Raw genomic sequence first — 27,384 nt, 5'->3', positions numbered from 1 at the left:
CGGTGCTTCGTGTATGATACCTGGAACAACCGAAGTCATAGCGGGTTCATGGTGGCGCAGAGTGGCGATGCAACTTGCAATGGCCTCTTCAGTGTTGGTTCTGGGTCCAAGACGCTCATGCTTACCAAAGGTACTAATTGTATTTATATTTAGAAATATTATTAGCAATGGCATTAGTAGTAGTAGTAGTAGTAGTAGTAGTAGTAGTATTGTTTGTGTTGAGACTGCCTTGCCTTATGCAAGACACTGGCTCTTGCGTTGGCAGCCCGTAAGCGAGTGTAATTGTAATTTTCTTTAATTTACTTTGAAAGAGGGAAGAATAGTAGTAGTAGTAGTAGTAGTAGTAGTAGTAGTAGTAGTAGTAGTAGTAGTAGTAGTAGTAGTAGTAGTAGCCGAAAATGTTTAAGTTTGGACCCTCTGTATGAGTTTCACAAAAACATCATTACCTTACTTATAAAATGAAATGAACATACAGATGTAATAAAAGGATGACGCAGATAATCTCAAGGAAATTATACTTCTGTTCACTCTTCAAGATTTTTGTCTTCCTTCTTAGTAGTTATTATCAAAAACAGAAAAAAAAAATATTAGGTAAAAATTATAGCATTTTCATTGTTAAAAAAAAAATTTACAATGTTGGGGTTTCACATCTGGCTCATCTCCTAGTTTCTAATACTTGGATTTTCAGGTTTTCGGATATTTTTTATTTTATTCTCTCAAGAGAATTGAGCTTTCAAATGAAAAATCTCAAAACTTGAGTTTTAAAGCGACCTCAGACTTAAATTATTATTACCTTTGCCACTTCATTGCGAAGATTGCGTTTTGGTACGAGTGTATTTGCGTATTTATTTGTTTGTAAGTCTGTCTGTGTGTGTGTTTGTGATTCGTATAACTCAAAAACTATTTGACAGTCTCATGAAATTTGGTAGTACAATTTTATTAGATTTTTGGAGTGATTGGGTCAAAAGTCAAGGCCAACGTTACGAAAAGGTCAAAAACGTCATTTTGCCATATCGTGACAATTTCTTATCTGAATTGCATGATGTTCTTTGGGATCGAATACCCATAACACTATATCAGTTTTCTTCGTAACAAAAGTGGCGATGACGAAGGTATGTGCTCTATCGAGTGCCCATTCTAGTTATTACTGTTGTTATTATTTGTAATAGAATGTAAATAAGGGAAGAGAAAAGAACAAGAAAAATTGGAAAATTTAGATAAACAGTAAAGGATAAAATACCAAATGGAAAAAAAAAAATAACCTGAATAAATTGTAAGGTTCTGTCCTCCTATGAAAATCTGAGCATCGCTGTCTGTAACTGCAAGGAAGACTATTCTTAAGTTTTCAGCATCTCTGGTACTGGTCAGTGTAAAAATGTGATTTTGATTTTGAAAGAAAAGAGAACCTCGTCCAAACTAGCAGAGACTATGATACACATGGCTATTGGGGGAGTATCCCTTATGGATAATCAAATCTTTCGATGATAGTTTTGTTTGAAGTTTCCTGGGTGGGATTAGCATTTCATGAAAATCTACGGGAATGTTACATGCAGACGCTCTGGGGACTATGGCAGAGACTGTAGAATAGTTGCAGAGGAGGGTAAGACATTTGCACGAAGCCATTGAATGTGGTAATATGAAAATAACTGACAACCTGACAACACTGAGATTAAGAAAAACTTTTTCTTCTCTGCGCTGTAATTGATCAGTGGCCAGTTTCCTCTTGGTAAGGGTAGAAACGAGACTTTAGCTTTGGTAAGCAGCTCTTCTAGGAGAAGGACACTCCAAAATCAAACCATTGTTATCTAGTCTTGGGTAGTGCCATAGCCTCTGTAATACGGTCTTCCACTGTCTTGGATTAGAGTTCTCTTGCCTGAGGGTATAATTGGGCGCACAATTCTGTCTTATTCCTCTTCCTCTTGCTTTGTTATAGTTTGTATAGTTTGCATAGGATATATTTATTTTAATGTTACTCATGAAATATTTTATTTTTCCTTGTTTCCTTTCCTCACTGGGCTATTTTCTCTGTTAGAGCACCTGGGCTTATAGCATCCTGTTTTTCCAACTAGGGTTGTTGGTTAGTAAGTAATAATAATAATAATAATAAACTTGGGCTATAGTATCCAGCAAGAAGGGATGGGAGGTGATATTCATATAAGATAGGAGGGGACTACACTTGGAACTGGTAGGTATGTACTTTTATCCACGAGGAAGGCCGTGAAGCTAAGGTCGAAAGTAGGATAAACTTTGCACCTAGTGGATCCTGGATAAATGCAGCTCGGGGATAACGGCAGGAGTTGGCAGTGTGACAAAGGAAGGCAAAATAAACTGAAAATCGATATCTATAGTACCTCAAGTATAAACTAGCGAAGTTACTGATTTCTATCTTTGCCATAACTATTTGGCTGTATTTGAGTAATAGGCACCTAACTTTGGAGAAAAGAAAGAGTTCATAAACACTGGCATTAGGAAGGATGTAGGATCAGAAGCTGGGATGGACAAAGACGAAGATAATGAAATGTATTTTGGGGATTTGGCTGCGTGAGAGGCAGAGAAATAAAGAAATTGGGGCAATTATTATTATTATTACTAGCTAAGCTACAACCCTAGTTGGAAAAGCAAGATGCTATAAGCCCAAGGGCTTCAACAGGGAAAATTTGCCCAGTGAGGAAAGGAAATAGGGAAATAAATAAACGATAGAAGAAGTAATGAAAATTAAAATATATTTTAAAAACATTAATAATATGAAAACATATTTCATTTATAAATTATAAAAGGGCTTACTCAAGCCTGTTCAACACAAAAACATTTGCAGCGAGTTTGAACTTTTGAAGTCCTACTCATTCAACTACCCGATTAGGAAGATCATTCCACAACTTGGTCACAGCTGGAATAAAACATCCAGAGTACTGGGTAGTATTGAGTCTCGTGATGGAGAAGGCCTGACCATTAGAATTAACTCTGCATTCCTGACCAACAAATTAAGATGGGAATCAGCAGCTGAAAACCACACAGTAGGACAATACTCGAAACGGTAAAATGAAAGAATTAAAACACTTCTTCAGTATAGATTGATCACCAAAAATCTTGAAAGACCTTCTCAATAAGCCAATTACTTTGTGCAATTGAAGACGCAGACCTAATAAGCTCCCACGAAACATTCGCATGATAGAAAACATTAAGGCTTTCAAAAGGAAACTGGCCTACCCGGCCAAAACAATAGTTAAAATTACGTATAACATTATTTACTTATTTTTGTAGTAGTGCGTTGAATGTGCGTCCAAGTTCTCTCGAAATAAAAGACGAAAGGGAAAAATCAGCTTCCATTTCCGGGGCATTTTGTGGGAGTAATGGATGTGGTTTAGGACCTCGTTAATTGTATTGCAAAAGGACCACCACTTCTGCTTCATGGAGAGAGAGAGAGAGAGAGAGAGAGAGAGAGAGAGAGAGAGAGAGAGAGAGAGAGAGAGAGAGAGAGAGAGAGAGAGAGAGAGAGAGAGTGAGGTTTATAGAATCTCGTAGAGGGGGATTTATTCATGCTGCAAGATTTCATGGGCTTTCTTTATTCCTCTAATGAGCGAGATAATGAGATGGAAATACTAGAAGAATCGTGTGCATCTCCAGAGGAATAAAACGACGAATCACGGGAGGGACACGGGATTTAAGGGTGGGGGGATGGGTGAGTGGGGTGATGATAGCTCTAGTGATAGCCCCTTCCACCGCAACCCCCCCCCCCCCCCCATTTACAACCCCACGAAATATCTCTGGCTCAACTGGAAAACCTTTGGCGCCAATGGATGAAGCGACCCAGCGTTTAATGAGATATTTAATTCATTCGCTTCTCGGGTTTTTATTTCATCGTTTTCGGGCTTTTTTTTCTCTCCTTTTTTTTTTTTTCTCCAATGGTGGTTGCCAGTTTTCGCTGAGATTTTGTGGAATGTATTAGGTAGTGAAGGTTCATCATGCCCAGTATTTAAGAGAGCATAAATGTATTGGTTTGAGGTCATGTGCGTTTTAACTTTGAAAAGAACAAGATGAAAATGGCAAACTTTTTTTTTAATAGGTCTCTATACTTTCTAAAATTCCTACACCTAAATATTTTTTCTCATAAATCTTTTCATACACTGAATTTTCTTTAGAAAGTTATATATATATATACACACACACACACACATATATATAAATATATATATATAAATATATATATGAAAATATATAAATTATATATATATAATATATATATATATATATATATATATATATATATATATATATATATATATATATATATATATATATATATATATATATATAATATTAACAACACAGTCTTTGCTTTAAATGTAATATTTGATCTGTGTGCAAAACTTGACTATATCGACATTTCCCTCAATTAAAAAAATATTTAAATCTTAAGATATTTTTTTTCTGATAATCGCTTCATTTATAAATTAGGACGAAAACTACTTTCTTTTATATTCTTGAGACTTCAAATACTTATTTTAAATGATAGTACCAAAATTTATTCATATTCGTGTTGCAATAATTACTAAAATGCAATATTTCATGTTCTGAATAAAATATGAAACTAATTAAACCTAACGTTGCGTTACTTAGATAAAATATTTAAAGTCATTTCGAAATAAAGCTTCACAAATCTAACGTTACAGTATTCCGCTTAAATCTTACGGATGAAAATAAAAATAATCTTCCAGAATTGATATTACGCCAACAACTACATATTTCGGAAATTAAATCTGAAGATATTACTACTTTAATAAACCTTATATTTCAACGATTTATATTTAGAATTCTATTTATCCCTCGGAAATAAAATCTCACTCACTTCTAGAATGAAATATTTTCAACGCTGTTTACTTGAAATGGATCTAAAATCAGGTTTCATAAAACTAACATTTCCAACTTGTATCAAGAACTCAAAAGATCCAGCGATCGCTTCCTCTTTTATAAAATACAATATCTATTCTTTTGTATCCCCTACTCTTATTTGCTTACGCCAGCCTTATTACACGCCTTTGAACTTAAAAAACAAAAAAAAATCTATCTCTCCAAATGACAAAAAATTCATGTAATTTCGTCTTTTTCAGTGGACATTGTCGGAAGCAAGTGCCGCTTCCCATCCTGGGTAGGGGGCCCTCACTGGCACTCCCTGGACGGACACATAACCCTCCACGTGACCCGGAAGAATTCGACCTTGAGGCTAACAGGTCACACACCTGACGGACCCGTCACCCTCTCGTGTTTAGAACCTTACGTGCACTCGAGGCGATCGGCCACGTACATCACAAGGGTTACTTACGGATGGTAAGTCTTCTGCTGGGGCATTTGACTCCATCGTTTATGGTTAATGTTGTGTCGCCACTGCATCGGACAAGTAAACAAGCGTCCATGTCAATGAATGGGATCATATGTTGTTGCAGGAATAAAGGTCTCCTAATTAGATACTGATGATAGCGTTGTTGATTAGCAGTGTCCATAAACCAGGTCTTTGTTTACGTGTGTATTGGTTTATTGCTTGATGGCACACTAATCTGTTTCCTTTCCTCACTGGGCATTTCGCCAGACAGATGTTAATGTAGATTTCGCGTAAAGTATGTTCACAAGTCAACATAAACGAAACGATATTAACGCGTAATATCCTTTTATTTTTCCAGCTCGAGTGGTTATCAGTGCGTCCGCATGTTGTCTCGTGATGACCACGTTTTGGAGATGCTTATGGGTAAGTAATCTAGAAAAGTACGGGTTTGCATATTTATAATCTTATTCTTGGATTTCATCAGAAAATTGCCCGCTTCATGCTAATAATAGTGGTTATATTTCACTGGTACTGGGAAACCAATATGAATAAAAATATTTTAAATGGTAAACCACGTTCTGTTCGTAAATGTCACAACAACAACCAGTATTTGTAAATGCGCTGGAAAACTTTTTTGTTATGGAAAAAAAAGTGGTAGCAAATTTCAATGAGATTTTGTGTATAAATAAGCTGTCCGGTATTACTGCTTTCCTAAGATAAAAATGTGCAAGTTGTTCCCTTGCTGTTACTGGATAAGCGCAGACGACTTCAGGAGAGAAAATATCAAAGCTTGGTTGTACAGACTCACTAGATTTTGATAGTTCATTACACACTGATTATTCTTTCCATACAGTGCTGGAATAAGCTTAAACCCTTTACAGTTCAACTCGTAATTCGTTCCACCCTACAATGCTGGAACAAGTTTAATCCCTTTAGAGTTCAACTCGTGATTCCTTTTTCCATACAATGCTGGAATAAGCTGAATCCCTTTACAGTTCAACTCTTAATTAATTTTTCCATACAATGCTTGAATAAGCTTAATCCCTTTACAGTTCAACTCATAATTTGTTTTTCCATAAAATGCTGGAATAAGCTTAATCCCTTTATAGTTCAACTCGTAATTCGTTTTTCCATACAACGCTGGAATAAGCTTAATCCCTTTACAGTGCAACTCGTATTTTTTCCCATACAATGCTGGAATAAGCTTAAGCCCTTCACAGTTCAACTCATAATTCTTTTGCATACAATGCTCGAATAAGATAATCCCTTTAAGAGTTCATCTCGTAATTCCTTTTGTACACAATGCTGGAATAAGCTTAATCCCTTTACAGTTCAACTAGTAATTTCTTTTCTATGCAATGCTGGAATAAGCTTAATCCCTTTACAGTTCAACTCGGAATTCGTTTTTCCATACAAAGATGGAATAAGCTGAATCCATTCACAGTTCAACTCGTGATTCGTTTTTCCATACAATGCTGGAATAACCTTAATCCCTTTAGTTCAACTCATAATTCCTTTTCCATACAATGCTGGAATAAGCTTAATCCCTTTATAGCTCAACTCGTAATTCCTTTTCCATGCAATGCTGGAATAAGCTTAATCCCATTACAGTTCAACTCAATTCCTTTTACATACAATGCAGGAATAAGCTTAATCCCTTTACAGTTCACTCCAGGTATAAGTGAAATCCATTTAGTGTTCATTCCTTGAATTAGCGAAATGGGTTTACTGTTCACTCAGTAGAATTCCATTACTGTTCACTCCTGGAGTAACCAGAATTCCCTATCGGTTCACTCAGTAAATAAGCAAGTTCTGTCTCTTTTCATTCCTGGAATAGCCTATGTAGAATTCATTCTCTGTTTATTCGTGAATTAAGCAGAATTCCTTTTCCTGTTCACTTCTGGAATAAACACGCTTCCTTTTCGTGTTTATTTCTGGAATAAGCGAAATCCATTGACTTCTCCCATCCCCCTTGGAATCGGATTTTGCGTTTCACGAGACAAGGAAGGACGCAAATTCTCCGAACAAGTCTCCGTTGGTCGGTGGCGACAAGTCCCTGATTCGACTTGGCTTGTTTGACAAGTGTCTGCTAACTAGTCACCAATTTCCTGCGTCAAAGGACCTCTTCAGAACTTTGGCGTAAACTTCCCCTCTCATTGTAGGATCGGGACAATCCGTTCTACTTGTCGCTAGATAGAGTAAACAATCTCAAGACCCATGAGCCGTACCCTGCTCGCCCACCCCCATAAAACAGCTCTCTCTCTCTCTCTCTCTCTCTCTCTCTCTCTCTCTCTCTCTCTCTCTCTCTCTCTCTCTCTCTCTCTCTCTCTCTCTCTCTCTCTCTTAATCTTATCAAGAAAAGCTAAAGTCTAACAGTTATAAGTAGGCTTAGCAAAAAAACCATATTTTAAGGATTTTGTCCAAGAAACTCTGTATATGTAAAAATATCAATGTGAAAGTCATTTGTATAAATGATTGGTGCCCTAATCTAAATGCACTGCTACTGTAGAATTTCACCTTTAAAATGTCATGCGTTACTTGACGATAATTAGTACAAAATTAATAATTGCTTAGAAATAAGGGAAATTATAGGATTAACACCAGCAATGTTAACTAATGTTACTAATCACTGATTGCATGTTCTTGATGCAATTACATCTTTTTTTCAACATATATTACAGTGGTGACTGTGAGATTATTAAAATGTATTTTTATTCGTTCTTGCAACTTATACTGATTTTGTAACTATATCTAATCTGTAAATACTTATATTAAAGCATTGTATATTATGCAACAAAACTAAGAGTTTTTTTTTTCTTTTCTTGACTATTCCAGTAATTGATTATTTTTCCCCCCAACTGTTCATATGTAAAAGCGATCATTTTTGTCTTTCAGGTCCCGCCTTGCCACTTCGTGATGCCTGTCTTCCCAAATACTTCAACGCTCTGTCTAACAACTACACCACCTTTGTCAGTAAGTGAAGCTAGTTATCTAGTCGCATTGAGTTGAACTGCTGATAGCTAAGGGAAAAGACAAGAGTATGTAATTCAAGGCTTTCATTACTGCTGAGCTTTTGACAGAATCAAAACTTTTCAAATGGTTTATAAATATCATATATAGTGAACCACTATATATGGTATTCATAAACTATTTGAAAACTTTTCATTCTGTCAAAACCGTAGCAGTAATGAAAGCCTTGAATTACATATAATTGAATACCAATAGTCTAGATACTGATAATCTTATGACGATTTGAATGATATATTGTCGACTACTAATATTCATAATATTGTATATAATGGAGCTGCTGATAGGCTCTTGATAATCTTCTGAATGGAATATAGTTGACTACCAAGTGTTTAACATTTTATGTAATCGAACAATTGATAGTCTTTTAAAGATCTGAATGCTATGTAGTCGACTATCAGTAGTCTTAATTCATAAAGAAATCGAGCATCTGATAGTCTTATAACGCGGATAGTCATTTCATAATCTGAATGGTATATAGTCTGTTACTAATAGTCTTAATAATGAATCTAATAAAACTGCTGATAGTCTTCCGTTGATTTAAGTGTTGAACATTATACTACTAATACCCTTAATATTTTATCTAATCTAGCTGCTGATAGTATATAATCGACTACTAACATTAATATTGCTTCTAATCGAAATGTTAATAATCTCAATTGACATTTAGTCTGGTCCTCTAAATTTATTTAGTTGAACTTCTGATAGTCTTCTGTGTTTAGTTAGTCGACTGATATCATAAATTGAATTTCTTCCGTTGGCCTTATAAATTACATTATCTGATTATGATCGCTTGATTTACATTTAATGGAACAGTGATGTTCGTTTGAATTGCATTCAGTTGAATTGATACCGACCATCTAAATGCTATTTATTAAAATGCTGATGTTAATTTTAAATTACGTAGGTTAATTTCTTGTGGCTTTAAACTTGTATTTTTCTCAGACGACGTATAATTTGAACACATTATATATCGCAAGGTCGAATCATACGCAAGTTGATCGTTAAACAAATCTCAATAACGATATTCCTGATTTAAAATAATAATCTACAGTTACCTTTATATATTATGTTGAATGCTTATGATTCACGAGACCTTGCCTGATTACAGATCACATCTTGTGAAATAAAAATATATGGTATGACAAGATCTTAAACCATTCAAATGTTAAAATGTTAAATATGAAAAGAATTCAGTCTTCGGTTGTATTCAGTAAAGTCTTCATTAAACGAGTGTCTTATCTTCCAGGTGGAAACGCGGAAAGTCGCCAATGCCCAGGCATGGGCCGATACACGGTGAATCATAACAATGAAGGCATAGGTGGTTCCAAGAATGAGGTCAGCGTGGCTGCCTCCACTTCCGGAGGAGGAGGATCTGGAGCCAATGGAAACGGAGGAGCGACTGGCGTAGGACTCGGCGGAGGAAGTGGGAGCACACCAGGCGGGAGCCAGTTGAGCGGAGACCTGACCATCAATCATCAGTCCGACTGTGACGAATCTTACTACACTGCTCTCATCGTCGGATGCACAGACACAAGCACACTCGAGATTCACGACACTTGCTCCCACTCAAGTAGATATTTTTTGCTCTTTCGTATGTTGATCTGTGAAGGTCAAAAAGTTTTGGTGTCAAAATGCATAATTATTTTAAAATTTGGTAATTTTTTTTTTTGGGGGGGGTCCTATCTGCTTTCTTTCGGGTCTCCGGCATCTCATTTGTAAGTGAAGTCTATATAACTTAAATAACTAGGCATCTCATTTGTAAGTGAAGTCTATATAACTTAAATAACTAGTTATGTGTAATATGCCAATATATATTTTTTTTTAAATATGGCCCCAAATGGTCCATTCTTATAAGGGTTGCGTTACTTGTGGTATGTAACAAAATGAAGTGACTTTTTCCTTCACTTGTCCAAACTTAGGATGAATTAAAAGAGACTTCGTGAAAAGAAATTTATTTTCCAGATCTTAGAACGTTTACGAATGTCCAACAGTGACTGGCCTTGTATTTACATGAAGAATTATAGAACTAGGAAATTCACTTTTTTATTTTGATCAGAAATTGTTTGTTTGTTTACTAGTTAAACTCCCGTAAAATTCAACTAAAGAAATTATTTAATGATAATAATGAATTATTAAAATTTCTTACCTTTTATGGATACAGGTTTTTATTAAATCAATAAGCTGTATGTTTTCTAAAGTATTTAAATAAAGTGATGATTGCGCTTATAATTCATAGATGAAGATAAGCGAATCAAGTCCTATTTTCAATAAATATTCCAAATTCACAAAGGTCTTAATTAGTAAGCTCAGTAAAAAGACTTGACTTTTTTACTAGATCATTTTAGCCTTATTTCTTACACTTAGACTACTAGGACATTTTAGCACAATTTTGAAATCCCTATTAGATCATTTAAGCACATTCTTTATACTTACTAGATAGATCATTTCAACAATGTTTTTTTTATACTTATTAGGTCATTTCAGCGTAATCTCTTATTATTAAATCATTTCAGAATACTTTCTTAGTCTCATCTTTTTTACCGTTTCCCTTTCCTTCCTCCTCCTTTAATTTTTATATTTACTAGGTCATTTCAGCTCAATATCTTATCATTATTAGATCATTTCAGCATAATTTCTTTTTTTTTTTCCTTTCCCCCTGCCTTCCTTCTCCTCCTAATTTTTATACTTAGTAGACCATTTTAAATCATTTTCTTATTATTAGATCATTTCAGCATAATTTCTTATTCTTTCATTTTTTTTTTTCTCTTTCCACCCCCTCCTTTCCCTTCCCCCCCTTTTTTAAACGAGATCAGCTGTTGCCCGATTTTCTTTGGACCTTTGGCATCTAAGGTCGCTCATTCACCGAGGCGGTTAAAAGGCCGAAGAAATTTTAATTGCGTCTCCTTCGACCAGAAAGCCAGATGCCTCTGACAGCTTATTTCTTTTTAATTCATTTGGTTCCTGGGAATAAGAGGGGAAAGGGGAGACAGGGTGGATTCTCTTTTGTTTTTAAGAAACTTCTAGGATTCTTCATTCTTGAATCATGCGAGACCGGGTGTTTCACTTCAGGATATTAAAGATTAAACCAACTTCAATTTTTTATTTGGCTCTGTCTATCTGTTGTTTTCTCATTACCCCTATGGCTCAGAGCTTTCCTATCTTTAAAACACAACGAACCACGGCCCTTTTTTTTAATCTCGGAAGATGGAATCAAAACAAGGGTTCATTATAGTTTTTACTAGCCCCGCCAACCCTTCATCGCCATTTCAAAATAAATCAGTCGACCTTCGAAATGTTAAGGGCTCCGTCTTGTTCATGACTTATGCGTTGGACTGATCTCTCTCTCTCTCTCTCTCTCTCTCTCTCTCTCTCTCTCTCTCTCTCTCTCTCTCTCTCTCTCTCTCTCTCTCTCTCTCTATGCATACTTGTGGATTATTCATCCTAGGAAATAATTTACCGGAGGCTGAGGGTGGCTCGCTGTTGATATTACGAATCAGGGGGACATGCAACGTACATATTCCTTATTACATTTCCTCTAACGCTAGTTATTCCTCGGATCGTGTTACATTATTTGGGTCATCAATCCTCCAACGCTAGTTATTCCTCGGATCGTGTTACATTATTTGGGTTATCAATCCTCCAACGCTAGTTATTCCTCTAATCGTGTTACATTATTTGGGTTATCAATCCTCCAAGGATAGTTATTCCTCAGATCGTGTTACATTTGGGTTATCAATCCTCCAACGCTAGTTATTCCTCTGATCGTGTTACATTATTTGGGTTATCAATCCTCCAACGCTAGTTATTCCTCTGATCGTGTTACATTATTTGGATTATCAATCCTCCAACGCTAGTTATTCCTCTAATTGTGTTACATTATTTGGGTTATCAATCCTCCAAGGATAGTTATTCCTCAGATCGTGTTACATTTGGGTTATCAATCCTCCAACGCTAGTTATTCCTCGGATCGTGTTACATTACTTGGGTTATCAATCCTCCAACGCTAGTTATTCCTCTGATCGTGTTACATTATTTGGGTTATCAATCCTCCAACGCTAGTTATTCCTCTGATCGTGTTACATTATTTGGATTATCAATCCTCCAACGCTAGTTATTCCTCTAATTGTGTTACATTATTTGGGTTATCAATCCTCCAACGCTAGTTATTCCTCTGATCGTGTCACATTAATTTGGTCGTCATTCCTCTAACACTAGTTATTCCTCTAATCGTGTTACATTATTTGGGTTATCAACCCTCCAACGCTAGTTATTCCTCTGATCGTGTTACATTATTTTGGTTGTCATTCCTCTAACACTAGTTATTCCTCTAATCGTGTTACATTATTTGGGTTATCAACCCTCCAACGCTAGTTATTCCTCTGATCGTGTTACATTATTTTGGTCGTCATTCCTCTAACACTAGTTATTCCTCTAATCGTGTTACATTATTTGGGTTATCAACCCTCCAACGCTAGTTATTCCTCTGATCGTGTTACATTATTTTGGTTATCAATCCTCCAACGGTAGTTACTCCTCTGATCATGTTACATTATTTTTTTACCATTCCTCCATCTCTAGTTACTCCACTTATTTTGGTTATAATTCCTCCAACGCTAGTTACTTCTCTGATCGTGTTACATTATTTTGGATATCAATCCCTTATGACTTAACGTGTGCTCGGTAGCAAGATTCTAAGAAACCATGTAGCCTCTTTTTTTCTGTAAAAGATGAAAGTATTTAGCCTTCTGCTTTGCAACTTTTACCTCATGGTGTATTTGCAGGGTTTACTCTCGGTTGTATTTCAGTACTGAATGGCCTCCCGGCCCTGGGTAGGACCGTATGGCTCAAATTTCACTAATGGAAAACTTTCCAGCCTTAGTTCAATTAATGGGCAATTTCATGAAATTATGAAATTGTAAGTAGCTACTATAAGGTGATGAAAAACTCGTGGCCTTTGCATTCGAAATTGTCTTAAATTGCGTTTTGGTATTCACATGCAAAACTATTCTAATTCCCCTCAGATTTAACATTTCGAAATTACAGCTAATAAATGCATTATTCATTTTAAAACACGTCTGCATATTTGCTAAGACTATTATTAAAGATCTCTCTCTCTCTCTCTCTCTCTCTCTCTCTCTCTCTCTCTCTCTCTCTCTCTCTCTCTCTCTCTCTCTCTCCTAAATAAATCAAATAAACTATAAACTGATTAACAAAAATGTTCCCGAACGTTATACCAGTTGCATTTAGTATGTGACCCACCAAAAAAATATACGATTAGCGTAACGAACAGCGAGTGTACTGTATATACTCGTATATATTTAGACCTTGCTGCATATAGATGCGTGGGTTTATCGCATACCATTGTATACACCTTATGTATTTTCGTGAATATTCAGTCCATTAGAGAGAGCATTGTTACCGTAGTCGGCAAGGCAACTTGCATTCAATTGCCGATTTCTTGGCCCATAAAGGACGCGGATCGGTGCTCTGTGCTCTAGCGAGACAAATTGGCCTTTTCATTTTAATAAGTAGCCGAAAGTTAGACGGAGGATTGGAGTTCAAATGTATTCTGCTGTCGAAAGCGTATTTATTCGTGACAGTTTATATAGCACAGATGAGTTTGTTGGGTATTAGTTATCATATTGGTTAATTAACTTCCTACTCCTTTGTTATTTATTTCATTTATCATTAGCCAAGTTTTGTATAATCATTTTGTTTAAATATTTATCATTAGCCATGTTATTTTGTGTATTTTTTTTCTACTTAGGTACATTAGTCATGAAAAATACGAGGCTATTCGAACTTATCAAGTGTCTTAACTATAGATATCTGGTGTAATCTCGTTTTTTACCAATTATCATTCAGTACACTGACAATATTTTATCTGATTTCAGTAAATTAATAAAAAAAAAATCCAGAGGTTTATTACTTTAGCAAATACTATTCTGTTAATTCATCTTAAGAATCATCCATAAGATAAGAATCATTGATTGCCAGACATTAGTCATGTTCAGATCACTCAATAAATGGCACTGTCCAATCATATTAACCCTTTTACCCCGGGGTATTTGGAAATTTCCAACCCTTAACCCCCAAGGGGCTATTTTTTTCCCAGCACATTTTGCAGTATATTTTTTTAAATTACAGCCTTAATTTTTGTCATAGAGAGGTCAGGTTGGTCTCATTCTCTTGGAAAATGCCTGAATTTTCTCAAAAAATTATCAAAAAATATGAAAAACTAATTTTTATAGCATTTTTTTGCAAGGACGTACCGGTACGTCCATGGGGGTAAAGGGATGGCTTTTGTGAAACGTACCAGTACGTCCTTAGGGGGTAAAAGGGTTAAGAACAGTCAAGATATGTGGTAGATGTTAATCTTTTTGATTACCTATCAATGTAATTATATTAAGCAGTTAGTTATAATGCAATTTAGAAGCATAGTATATCGAGAACTGTCTTTGGTAATCTATATTAGGTGCTACTCGTTACGAGCATTGGTAAAATATTCATACTTATTAGTTACACTGGAATAATCAGTAATAAATTTTTAAATTGTTGAACCTTTCTGCTTCAAAATAAATAACCCCTTTAATACTAATTATTTTTTTTTTTTTTTAGAATTATTACTTTCTCGTTGACTATCCAGAAAGTATAGTTAGTTTATTTACTTTCATCCAGAATGCTCGTTTCTTAGTTAATGTATTTCCCAAAAAAAAAAATTTATTCTTTTTTTTCAAGTTATTCAACATTTTCCCCATGACTTTTACAGCAATTTCTGTTATTTTATTCCCAAGTTACTCATCATTTTCCCCATGATTTTTACAGCTATTTCTGTTATTTTATTCCCAAGTTACTCATCATTTTTCCCATGACTTTTACAGCAATTTCTGTTATTTTATTCCCAAGTTACTCATCATTTTCCCCATGACTTTTACAGCAATTTCTGTTAGTTTATTCCCAAGTTACTCATCATTTTCCCCATGACTTTTACAGCAATTTCTGTTATTCTATTCCAGGGTTACTCATCATTTTCCCCATGACTTTTACAGCAATTTCTGTTATTTTATTCCCATAGTTACTCAACATTTTCCCCATGGATTTTACAGCAATTTCTGTTATTTTATTCGCAAGTTACTTATCATTTTCCCAATGACTTTTACAGCAATTTCTGTTATTTTATTCCCAAGTTACTCATCATTTTCCCCATGACTTTTACAGCAATTTCTGTTATTTTATTCCCATAGGTACTCAACATTTTCCCCATGGATTTTACAGCAATTTCTGTTAATTTTTTTTCCCCCAAGTTACTCAACATTTTCCCCTTGACTTTTACAGAATACTCCTGCCACGGATACTGGGAGGAAGACGGCCGCCAGTATTTGGTGGTAACGCCCATTTCGAGAAGCAGTAAAGGCGTGAGGCGACTATGCCTCGTGCTAGATCGCGGAGCAGGCGTTCTCTCCCTAGCCTCTTCCGCCCACTCCTGCAGCAGGAACCTCGCCCCTGGTTTCCATGGACACATCGCTCTAAACACGACAAGCATTGGTAAAAATCTCAATCTCTCTCTCTCTCTCTCTCTCTCTCTCTCTCTCTCTCTCTCTCTCTCTCTCTCTCTCTCTCTCTCTCTCATTATCTTAATTACACTGAACGAATTTGGGGGGAAATGGTGTTGTCACCCGAGTGTCTGTGTATTGGGTGGGTGTTATTTCGAGAACGAGCGAATGTATCCTGATGAAATTACATACATTCTGGGGGCGAGACACTGAGACCTATTTACTTTTGGAAGAAATTGGTCAATGCTTACTGTCATAATATAAGAAAAATTGCAGAATCTTGGCACTTGTAAACTATCGACATCGGGTATGGCAGCGTGTACAGGTTCAGGTAAACAGCGTACCCAAAGGGCACGAAGTAGGTTCACCTCACGAGGAGAGCCATCTGCAGCAGGTTGCAGGCAAGCGATACTGGTCATTTCCCTGAGGGCGAGCGAAGCCTTTTTGTCCCCAATGGTTGTTGAGAGAGCTGAAAAGCTTGGCACTTTTATGGAATTTCTAACTGGCTAAATATCGTTTATAACTAAGTCCAAATGAATTGACCAGAATTGTTCGTTTAAAAAAGATAAAATCGCTTTAAATGTATCATACTCCGATTCGCTTGAGTGAAATTCTTTCCATAGTGGTCAAATATAGCGATAATTTCCTTATGAATGTAAAAGCTCCGTATTTGAAGGACAAGAGGCCATGGTCCCACATTTCTGGCAATATAAATACTTCAAAGGCACTAGACATGTAGGATATTTTAGCATTTTTGTAAATCATAACTTCCTTATCCAACTACAGTACTCGAAGGTAACGTTTCATTGTTGCAATAGATATAAGATTACTTTACGGTTAATTAGTAATTCATATTATTTTAAAGACCGCCATTCAATACATTTTCCTTAGACATTTCAAAACTGATGGTTCATGTTTTTGGTTCCATAACATAATTTTTGCTAGTGACACGTCTAGATATTGATTTTTTCCCCTACTACTTGAAAGCTTTATATTCCAATATCGGAAACTAATGTACACCGAAAAACATCATCTTTAATGAGTGATGAATAACACTAAAATTGCTAGCAAAGTAATTTTTCAGTGTATGATAAACTGCTTTTCTACATGCAGATTCATACCGCTATGTTGCTTGATTGTAGCTATCTATTGTACAGACACCTAAAAGGTTTTGCTAATATTTTAATTAATATTATTGATAGTTTTTCACTGGTCGAAACATTAAAGTCTAGAGGGACAAAGAAATTTAGTCTTAGCTTAAAACAGAAATAACCCAGTGAAGATCAAATATTGAACTAAATGGTGTTGGAGAATTCTTATTTTATTGCTTATCAAATCTTTCTTTCCTGACAGGATTATTTAATTTCATAATGCAATATAGATATGTATTTTTTTCACTATTAAAAAAACCAATACAGTACTTATGAATGAAAGAGAATTCTCGAAATAAAGAGAGACTACTGTTATTTTATATGAGAACTGTCGGAAAGTCTGAATAATAAAAACTGATTCGGAACTTGTGAATTAAAGAGAATAAACAAAATAATAGACTTACTACCGTTAGTTTATATAACAAAGAACCTGCCGGAAATTCGAAATAAACACATTTTAAATTCTGTACTTTTTGTTCTAAACTCACCATTATGAGAAAATATTAAAACGTCTGATGTGTTTGATTTTGACATTCTGCGGGGGGAATATTGGTGTTTTAATGTGGATTTTCCCAGAGAGGATATTGATATTTGATCTGCGGATAATTGACTGGGAATATTTATAACAGTTATTGATATCCCCCCCCCCCGACTAATATTCCATTTGGATGTCGATATATCCAGTACAAATTCGGTATCTGGTAACATGTCGATCGATCTATTATATATAAATATATAAAAAAAAAAGTCGTCCCTCTCAATGTCTGTTGACATTCCATTGATGTTTTGGCTTCAACTGATCATCATAACTAGATAGGTATACGCACATATGCACGCACGCTCGCACGACTGTGCAGATGCATACACACACGACTGCCTTTTTCAACCTACATGTTTGCCTGGATCACCGGTTGCATAAATAACGCCATTCGTCATGTCTAATTGAGATTACTTTTATCCATCTAATTAAAGAGTTTTTTTATATAAATTAGATATTCTGGTCTAGGTCGTCACAGTGTGTTATGTATACTTTGAATGGAGAGAGGATATTACAGAAATGCAATTTTTTTTTTTTTTTTTTTTTTTTTTGATGGCTTAACTAATCATAGGTTTTTAATTTCTAAAATTTAAGATTCTTGCAGTTTAATATTTCTAAAGATTATGCCTTATGATATGTATTGCAGTACCGTTGTGCTGTATACAACTTTACTTCAGGATGGTGTGGCAAATAATTTCTGATATAAATATAGGTTATGACTAAAATTTCATGTTTTTGGCCATCTTTTGAAATCGTAACTTCTCAGTACTAACTATCCAGTGCGTGGCACTAGGTATACAGTTAATTCTATAGTCTTGTCTTCATGATAAGGCTCAATAGTATTTCAAAAATTTATCCTAGCTGAAAAAATGTGAAATGATCTACCTAATCTGGGTAGAGAAGACTCTTTAGCAATGGTAGGCAGCTCTTCAAGGAGAAGACACTCCCAAAATCAAACCATTGTTCTCTAGTCTTGGTTAGTGTCATTGTTTCTGTACCATGGCCTTCCACTGTCTTGGATTAGAGTTCTGTTGCTTGAGGGTACACTCGGGCACGTTCTTCTATACCATTTCTGTTACTCTTGTAGTTCTATATTTTTTTTTTTTTTTATATTTCATGTATGAAATATTTAACTTGATTTTGTTACTGTTCTTAAAATATATAATTCTGATTCTTTATTACTTCTCTTGCACTTTATTATTTCCTTGTTTCCTTTCCTCACTAGACTATTTTTCCCTGTTTGAGCCCTTGGGCTTATAGCATCCTGTGGTTCCAATTAGGGTTATAGCTTAGCTAGTAATAATAATAATAAATCGGTGAAACGTCAGAAGTTAAAACTTGTCTCGAAAGCATTTCTGTTGAGCAGGTTGACAGAAGATTAATTTCATAGATTGTATATGACTTGCCTATTTAATCTTGATATATTTTGTAATTTTCTATTTCTCAATAATAGTTTTATTCACTTTTTCTCACTTCAGCAGAGACTGTATCACTGTTCGACCCCTAAAACTTGTAGCATTATGTTTCAGTTAGGGTTGTAGTTTGGCACTACATAATAATTCAGTAACTTATTTTAAGTATCAATTGAATGAGCCCCATTTTGAAGCCTTTTCTTCCTGAAAAAAAAATCAATTGAATGAGCACTATTTTAAAGCCTTTTCTTCCTAAAAAAAAAAATCAGTTGAGTGAACCCCATTTTGAAGCCATTTCTCCCTGAAAAAAAAAATAAATTGAATGAGCCCCATTTTAAAGCCTTTTCTTCCTGAAACAAATAAATGGTATGAGCCCCATTTTAAAGCCCTTTCTTCCTGAACAAATCAATTCGACCCCCATTTGAAAACCCTTTCTCCCTAAAAATCAATTGAATGCGCCACAGTTTAAAACCCTTTCTCCATGAAAAAAAATGCAATGAGCCCCATATTTAAGCCTTTTCTCCCTGATAAAATCAATTTAACGACCCCCATTCGTAAACCCTTTCTCCCTTAACAAAAAAAAAAAAAAAATATTGAATGAGCCCCATTATAAAGCCCTTTCTCCATGAACAGGTGGATGTGGCCCATTTCAAAGCCCTTTATCCCTGAAAAAAATCAATTGAATGAGCCCCATTATAAAGCCCTTTCTCCCTGAAAAAAAAAAACAATTGAATGAGCCCAATTTTAAAACCCTTTCTCCCTGAACAGGTGGATGTGGCCCACTTTAAAGCCCTTTCTCACTGAAAAAAAAAATTGAATGAGTCCCATTATAAAGCCCTTTCTCCCTGAAAAGGTAGATGTGCCCCATTTTAAAGCCCTTTCTCCCTGAAAAAAAATAAATTTAATGAGCCCCATTTTAAAACCCTTTCTCTCTGAACAGGTGGATGTGGCCCATTCCCCCCTACCGGCACCAGCTCGGTCTTGCAGAGACTGTCCATGCCACTTCTGGTGGCGGTTACGCTGATGTCTGTGGTCCTGTTCCAGTGCGTACACGCCAGACTGTAGACCTTAGAAGAACTCTAACAAATAATAACTACTTATCTGAAGAATTCTGATTATGTGATTTCTTAAATGTGTGTGTGTTGGGACATTACGCCATAAAATAGGTGTCAAGTTCATTCTATGCAGGAATCACACTCGGTAATCGTTGAAATAGCCAGGAAAAAAAAAAGTTTTTTTTTTGTGTGTGTTACATGTAGATATTAAGTCTGAAAAAAAAATGAAATAAAAGAATGAAATCACTGACATGCAATGTAAAGTGGTGAGTGACTAGACCTCATATTAATAAATAATAATAATGATTAATAATAATAGTTAATAATTATAATAATGTGTATTATTAGAGTGATAGTGGTGTACTAGTGTTTACTCGTGTGAAACTCTCTCCGTCGGATAGTGTGGGTAAAATGCTGTTTTTTTTTTTTTTTTCATAGCCATGTTTTTGTCTGCAAACTGCTGTAGAAGTTGAGCTGTGTAAAAACTGAAACAAAATAATAATAATAATGGTCATTATACTATAAATGATATGTCCCGATGGTGTGTCGCTGTCATGATGTACCAAAGATATGCTTATAATAATATAAACTTGTTGTGGGCCTTGTTCGCATAGGACAAGAATTCAGCCGAATAGGTCAGACGAAGAGAAGAAGCAGACGAAACGGTGAGGATGGTGATAGTTATTTTGAGTGAAAACAGGCTAAATGATTACATAAATCCATAGGAAATGGGAAAAGAGGTTACATACAACCAATGTAATCAATGAACGAAGCACATGTTAAAATATATCCTCAATGAAGGTTGCATTGTACCGTTCGCAATATTAAAGGCAAATGAAATGAACACAGAAAACTTGAGCGAACAAGTGTTTTTGATAAAGCTGTCACGTTCAACCTCCTGTGTTCCTGTGCTTGCGAACAAGACCTATGATGCTTGGTGTGTCATTCAGCCCCCCACTTGGTTTCTGCGTGTCAGGTCAGGTCAGGTCAAAACTCTCAAGGGTCCAATTACTGTAAAGTTGAGGAACATGAAAAGACGTTATTAATTGCACATATTCATAACGGCTCAGTGTGAAGTGATCCCGTTGCGTTCCATTCTGTGATTGCTTTCGTCGTCGCTTGGGGCGTTGGTGTCGAGGCAGATGATGATGATGAAGAAGAAAGAAGTGGAGACCAGGCGAGGGGTTGTCGGTGAATGGGATGGTAGTTCTAGAGAGCTTCAGGTTGTAGTTGAACCATTTTTTGAGTGAATCCAAAGGGGAAGAAGTGTGTAGGCCTCCCCTCTTTTGTAGGTGAAATTTGATGATACATTGCTGATTGTTATTTTGTGTATATGGAAAATAATTAGAAACAGATTAGTTTGAAATATAAATAATGATGAAAGTTGATGTGTTGATTTGTGGTGTGTTACGCTGACCTTGTAGCACAACTTATGATTATATGTGAGTAATTAAAGTTTTGTAAATGATTCATAATTACAGTCTTGATAAAAAGGATGTCATTCTCGAAGGTGTTCAAATTGGAGAAAAATTATGTCCTGAGAAATCCTACCCAAACCAGAAGGACGAAGGACGCCCCCCCCCCCCCTCTCAAAGAGGGTTGGTATAAAACAGTGGAGCAAAGGTCCCCCCCCCCCTCTTCCCCTACCCCTACCCACCACCCTATCGCACATGGCCAAAATATATGACAGAGTTAGAAGGAAAGAAAATTTATCTAAAGTAAATAATAAAGAAATATTTTAATTTAATTGAATTTCTGATAAAATTACCTTGTATTAAACTCAGAAGAAGCCGTCCTATCATCTATGACTGAGCAACTTTGCAGGGTGACGATAAAATAAACAACTAAATGAACAAGCCAATCAATAAAAACGGAACAGGGTAGTCCTAGGAGTACTTTGCAAACTGTGCAATTGCAGCTAATATTAAGCATCAAAGAAAGCTATATAGATATAAATATATAATATATATTTAAAAAAAATACCCTTCCCTTTGGAATCTCCCCTTTAGCAATTGGTAAAAAACAGAGTATAGAGGGATGCCATTATGGAAATTTGGCTTTTAAATAAATGAAGAATAAATACAGAATCTAGACAACACCCAGATCAGCTATTTTTGAATTTGAATACTGACTGAATGAGAGAGAGAGAGCTTTTGCTGATTTTAGGTATACACAAACAACCACCACTACATATGCAACAAATATAGGAGCCTAACATGTGCTTATGTATAAAAGCATATTTAGTTTGCACACACACACACACACACACTTGAAATGAATTGGGCAATATATATATATATATATATATATATATATATATATATATATATATATATATATATATATATATATATATATATATATATATACATACATACACACACACAATGTATGCAAGTATATTACACTATAGTTACATGAGTTTTCTTGTGCATCTAGTAATGATTGTGGGTTTTGTTCACAGGATCCGACAAAACACATGGCATTTAGTATTTTGATATTAACCGTTGCGTTAATGAAGCCGGACCTTCAATTTCATTTGGACTGCGATCACAATCTGTCTGGATATTTGATGCTCATTAAAATAAGTTAGTTGTTCTGAAACACTGAAAATTAATTTTGATTTCACCTGCTGAAATTATATTAAAATAGAAAAAGAGAATTTCTTCAATATTTTAAAGTTTACATTATTCATTTTAAGAAATCTGAATAGGAAATTCTAGAATTTAAAAAGCCCTTCATTATTTACACTTTTGGCCATTTTCTATTTTGACGCAACTCTACTCCCTTTCCTTACAAAAATTAATATTAGCTAAATAATCCCTGCATTATTAAATCTTCTAAATGAGAGCGATGATAGTTCAGTATTTTATCACTTTTACGGAGGTTAATTTATTTATGAAAAATTCTTTGTTTTGTAGATATGCAATTTACACGAAATGAGGTTATTGGTATATCAGTCTTGATTTAAAATTGCCATTCTAAAGTTATTTTTGCCACATGAAAACACTGCATTTATAAGAACCATGTTCCTTGCATTCATTTGAATGGAAGATTTAACTAGTGAATTAATATGACTAATTACTTATATGTAAACATCAACACTATATGTAATCTCCTGACCATTTTATCTTCTGAAACAATATTTATTCATAATCGCAAACTCGGCAAACACTTTTACTGCTGTGGAATTAACAATATGTACTTCTGATCTCCCTTATATTTCTTCCATGCAAGTGACTGGAAGGGGGAAAAAATGGTCTCGTAACCGCTAGTCTGATATTTCATTATGAACAGTGATTGAAGAATCCGCCGTGGCCCTCCAATTTTGGATACTCATGGGACCACATCTTTGATGGAAAACTTGTCTGCTTCACTATTTATACTGAAGTCCAAGATAGGGTGCGTAGGTGTTCTGGTCGCCTGTCTTATTTTCTCCTCAAATTCAACTTGGGTTTTGTTCCAGTCAAAAGGCCTTTGATGCCACAGAGAGAGAGGATGAGAGGGAAAGAGAGAGTCCGTTTGCCTAAAGGAACAACCCTCGTCATGTTAGAATGTAGGACCTATTTTGTTTTTTAGTTTTACTGATCTGACTTCATAAGATGATGGATTTGAATACTCACGAAACACATGATGAAAGTGAGACTGTTCACAAAAAAAGACTATTTTGTTGTAGATTCAACATCACATCCTGAGAATATTTTGAAATATTAGAGGATTGTATCTTCGGAGTCTCATTTCGCCTGTTATCCAACATATATTTTTGATGAACCTATTTTGTGATAGATTTCTTTCTGTTTCTATGTACAGAATTGTTCTGTGTTTCTGTCATGCCGTATTTTGAAAAACGTGCAAGAAAATTTGAATGTGTCGCAAGATCTTGCAAACAATTGTCGAGAAATTCGAAGGAAGCAACACCTTGTCTATGGTAAAATTTATCTACGAGACAAATGTTTAATTTTTTATTATTGTTAATTAACTATTGCATTATTTAACCTTGAAAATGGCTTTGTACAGTATAGTTTTAACCACTGCGCATCTTATCTTTGACCTGCTGATATATATATTTACATATTAATAACATAAATTAAAAAAAAAACTGATGTGGTTAGGTAGGATGTGTTCCTGTACTAGCTTGGCGAATGGGGCGTGTGTGAAAGAGTACCATTTATTATATATTTGGCAATACCATATCCCGTTCTTTTTCAAAATGCTCAAACGCCCATTTGCTCATTAATCCCTGTCATATCCTTGTATGGTTTTTAGTACTAAAAGATGCTAAGGACTTTCTTCTTGACTCCTGTGCAATTGAGAGAGCGAGAGAGAAAGAGAGAGAACTGCCCATATAAGAAGACAGCCAGACAGATCTAATTAGACACAAGCACAAATAGGATAGGTAGACTTAGACGGGTGACATAGACAAGTGGTTAGACATTGCACAAATTGGTAACTCGAGCACAGCACAAAGATTGAGACGAGAATGCTACAATAACTATACAATGACGGACTGGCAAGACACGACTAAAGCGTAGAAGACATGACTTAAAGTGAGAGAGAGAGACTGTTTGTGTGTGTGTGTGTGTGTTTATGAGAGAGAGAGAGAGAGAGAGAGAGAGAGAGAGAGATGCATATAGGAGAGTACTTCTTTTAGCCGGTGCTGGTTTGTAACCAAATGTCACAAACTGGAGGTCAATGATAAAGGTATATATATGACTATACTGTATTGTATATGTAACATGATGTGATGGGTAAATATTAATAAATGAGTATATTCCCGTGTATATACTTTGATCTGTTTTATATTTTGTGAGAAATAGATTAGCGATTTTTAAGAGTTTATTTAATAAGGAGCTTGTTGATTGAGAGTAGTCCTGCCCCTTGCCCAAACTCTCTTCCCTGAACATCCCCCCCCCCTCATCCCTTCCTTGTCCCCCCCCTAAAAAAAAACAAGTAGATCTCACAGTAGTGGGAGTGTGATAGAAAAAAAAACTATAGCTGTAGACAGTGTTCTTGTGAGTTCATAGAGTGACTGTTAGTTTCTTAAGGTGAACCATGTTATAGGCTCCGATGCTGTATAGTAGTGTGTAACCAATGTGGAACTCCAGCTTCTGATTTTGAGGAAAATCACGGAGCGGGAGGTTACGGAATTTCGCAATGCTAAATTATATTCCTTTAGTTTTTGAAGGGGAAAATCAATTGTATATATGAAAAGGGAAGGCCAAACAGATAAAAGTTCCCTCTCTTGGCAGAAGACAGTGGGCCACCCGCAGAAACGTTGGTTTTATACGAATAATTCAGTTATTATCAACTGTGTGTTTGTGCGTGTCAGGATTTAGTTATTTTCTGTTATTAGTCGATTAATTCTGTGTCTTTAACGATATCTTTATCATGTTCTGACGGACGAAAAAATGCCTCATTAGAAAAATAAAATCCCATATTCACGACATTAAAAGACACAGTAATGCAAAAGAGTATAGCCAAGTTCTCTTAAGTCTATTAAATAATTATTATTTATTTATTTATTTTTTTTTTTTGTAGATCAGAAGTGGATTGTTAAGGATTTTAAAGTAGTTACAGACAGACATTTAATGTGCCATATTTTTTTTATGAATACATTGTATTAATTGCTGGGAGGGCCTTAATCTATTTAAGTCATGATAAAGGAAGAAACCTTTTTTTTTTTTTTTTTTTTTTTTTTTTTGGGTTACACCTAGTCTTCTCATTATGATTTAGCATAGCCTATTAATCTTGCAAGAAGGGATTAATATATTCATGCTTCATGACGTACTGAGAACACTTTTCAAAATTACTCGAGTTGTGTTAATTTTTATCTAAATTTTTGCATGTGTTCTTGTGTATTAATTGAAAAACATTTTCTTGGAGAATGGCTTTCTATATATACACATTATCATGGTATTATTATGAAAGCTAATGTTCTATTTCATTCTATTACTGTATAAAAAACCTTTAGAATTCACTGATAAGAACAACAACAGTGTTTTAAATTCTCATTGCACTGTTATGCATTTGATTTTAGACTTGAAAACAAGGATCGCCTGTCCGACAAAATATTGAAACGGTCAAAATAAGTTATTCTACTCTAATTTTCTAATTCATAGTTTTTGTTAAACTAGTAATATGCGTTTTTATTCTATAGCGTCGCTGATGGAAGAAAAAAAATATGTTCTAGGTTATATTATATGGGGAAAAAAATTTAGGAGACCTACGAGGATAGACTCCGTCATATTCACGAATTAAGTTGAATGACTTTTTTTTTTTTTTTCTTTTTTTTCCCCCCATTTACTTTTGTATAATAAAGCTTTGTGACAAGGGTTGAGTAACTGGTCAGAGGTTCAAAAATAGGATTATACACCTTAAATAAACAGTATTGTTTCTTATTGTATCTCGTGCAGTATATACACTACAGTATGTTTTTGACCTTAAAAGACAGTGCGTTACGTTCAAGCCCTGAAAATGTATAAACTCATTACATATTGCATAAAATAACTGTCATGAGGCATAGTTATGATTATAACACTGTATGATGTTAAAAAGTTCTATTGTGATTGGAAAATGTGAAAGGATTTTTGTGTGAACCCTTTAACTTTTGCGTTGAAGAAATGTAGCAAGTAGGTAATGTTTTTATGTTGGAACAATGATTGTTCTCACCACCATTTGTTGTTATCCTCAGTCGACAAGTGAGACACTGTGAGGGGTTGGTGCTATACTGTAAATGCAAGATCGTGTGTGTACGTTTTGCCAAGTCCATTGTTTTTGCATCCGGAAATTGATCCACATTGGTTTTAACTCATGAAATTCGTGATACTGCTTTTGCACCAGCATAGAGATTATAACATATATAATATTCAAAGAGTATGCAATGTAAACTATAAGTCATGCATTAAAAATTAACAAAAAAAAAATACTTTTCTTTTGTAAAAATGCCAGTGTATGGCATTTTTATACTGGTGAATGTTATGAAAAATGGTAAAAAATATTCCAGACTAGATATGTACTAGTAGATAATTGTGGCTTAGAGGAATTGCTCCAAAAAATGAAGGCTGTTTCAGGAATCTCTCATAAGGGCCATCTCTTGTAATAAGCTTGGAATTATTACTGTTTTTTTTTTTATATTCACTCATGATCTATGATGCACAATTGATCATGCTGTATATGTGTATTTTTCCCGTGGAAATTCAAACAGGGCAAAGTGGTTAAAGTATTGTATTCTAAATAAGTGAAAATATTTGCCCAACAGAAATAACCAAGTAATAATGAGCGAGAGATTCTGGATTGAATCAGCATTTTTGACACAGCTGCAGTATAAC

The 27,384-nt window shown here is 35.1% G+C and overlaps 1 protein-coding gene across 1 annotated transcript in view; it reads left to right on the top strand.

Annotated features, from left to right (window-relative positions):
* Positions 1 to 22,297, top strand: part of LOC137657371 (uncharacterized) — a 22,618-nt gene extending 321 nt beyond the window's left edge. The window contains exons 2-8 of the mRNA XM_068391707.1: positions 1 to 130; positions 5,109 to 5,325; positions 5,676 to 5,740; positions 8,213 to 8,290; positions 9,594 to 9,917; positions 15,683 to 15,892; positions 19,942 to 22,297. The exon at positions 1 to 130 is cut by the window's left edge and continues 4 nt beyond it. Of these exons, the coding sequence (XP_068247808.1) occupies positions 1 to 130; positions 5,109 to 5,325; positions 5,676 to 5,740; positions 8,213 to 8,290; positions 9,594 to 9,917; positions 15,683 to 15,892; positions 19,942 to 20,066 (1,149 nt within the window). The 3' untranslated portion in view covers positions 20,067 to 22,297. The remainder of the gene's footprint in view (positions 131 to 5,108; positions 5,326 to 5,675; positions 5,741 to 8,212; positions 8,291 to 9,593; positions 9,918 to 15,682; positions 15,893 to 19,941) is intronic.
* The last annotated feature ends 5,087 nt before the right edge of the window (positions 22,298 to 27,384 follow it).

The sequence above is a fragment of the Palaemon carinicauda genome, chromosome 18, assembly GCF_036898095.1.
Source record: "Palaemon carinicauda isolate YSFRI2023 chromosome 18, ASM3689809v2, whole genome shotgun sequence".
NCBI classification, from domain to species: Eukaryota; Metazoa; Arthropoda; class Malacostraca; order Decapoda; family Palaemonidae; genus Palaemon; species Palaemon carinicauda.
Note: the sequence above shows the minus strand (reverse complement) of the source record. Positions and strands in the feature narration are given on the sequence as shown.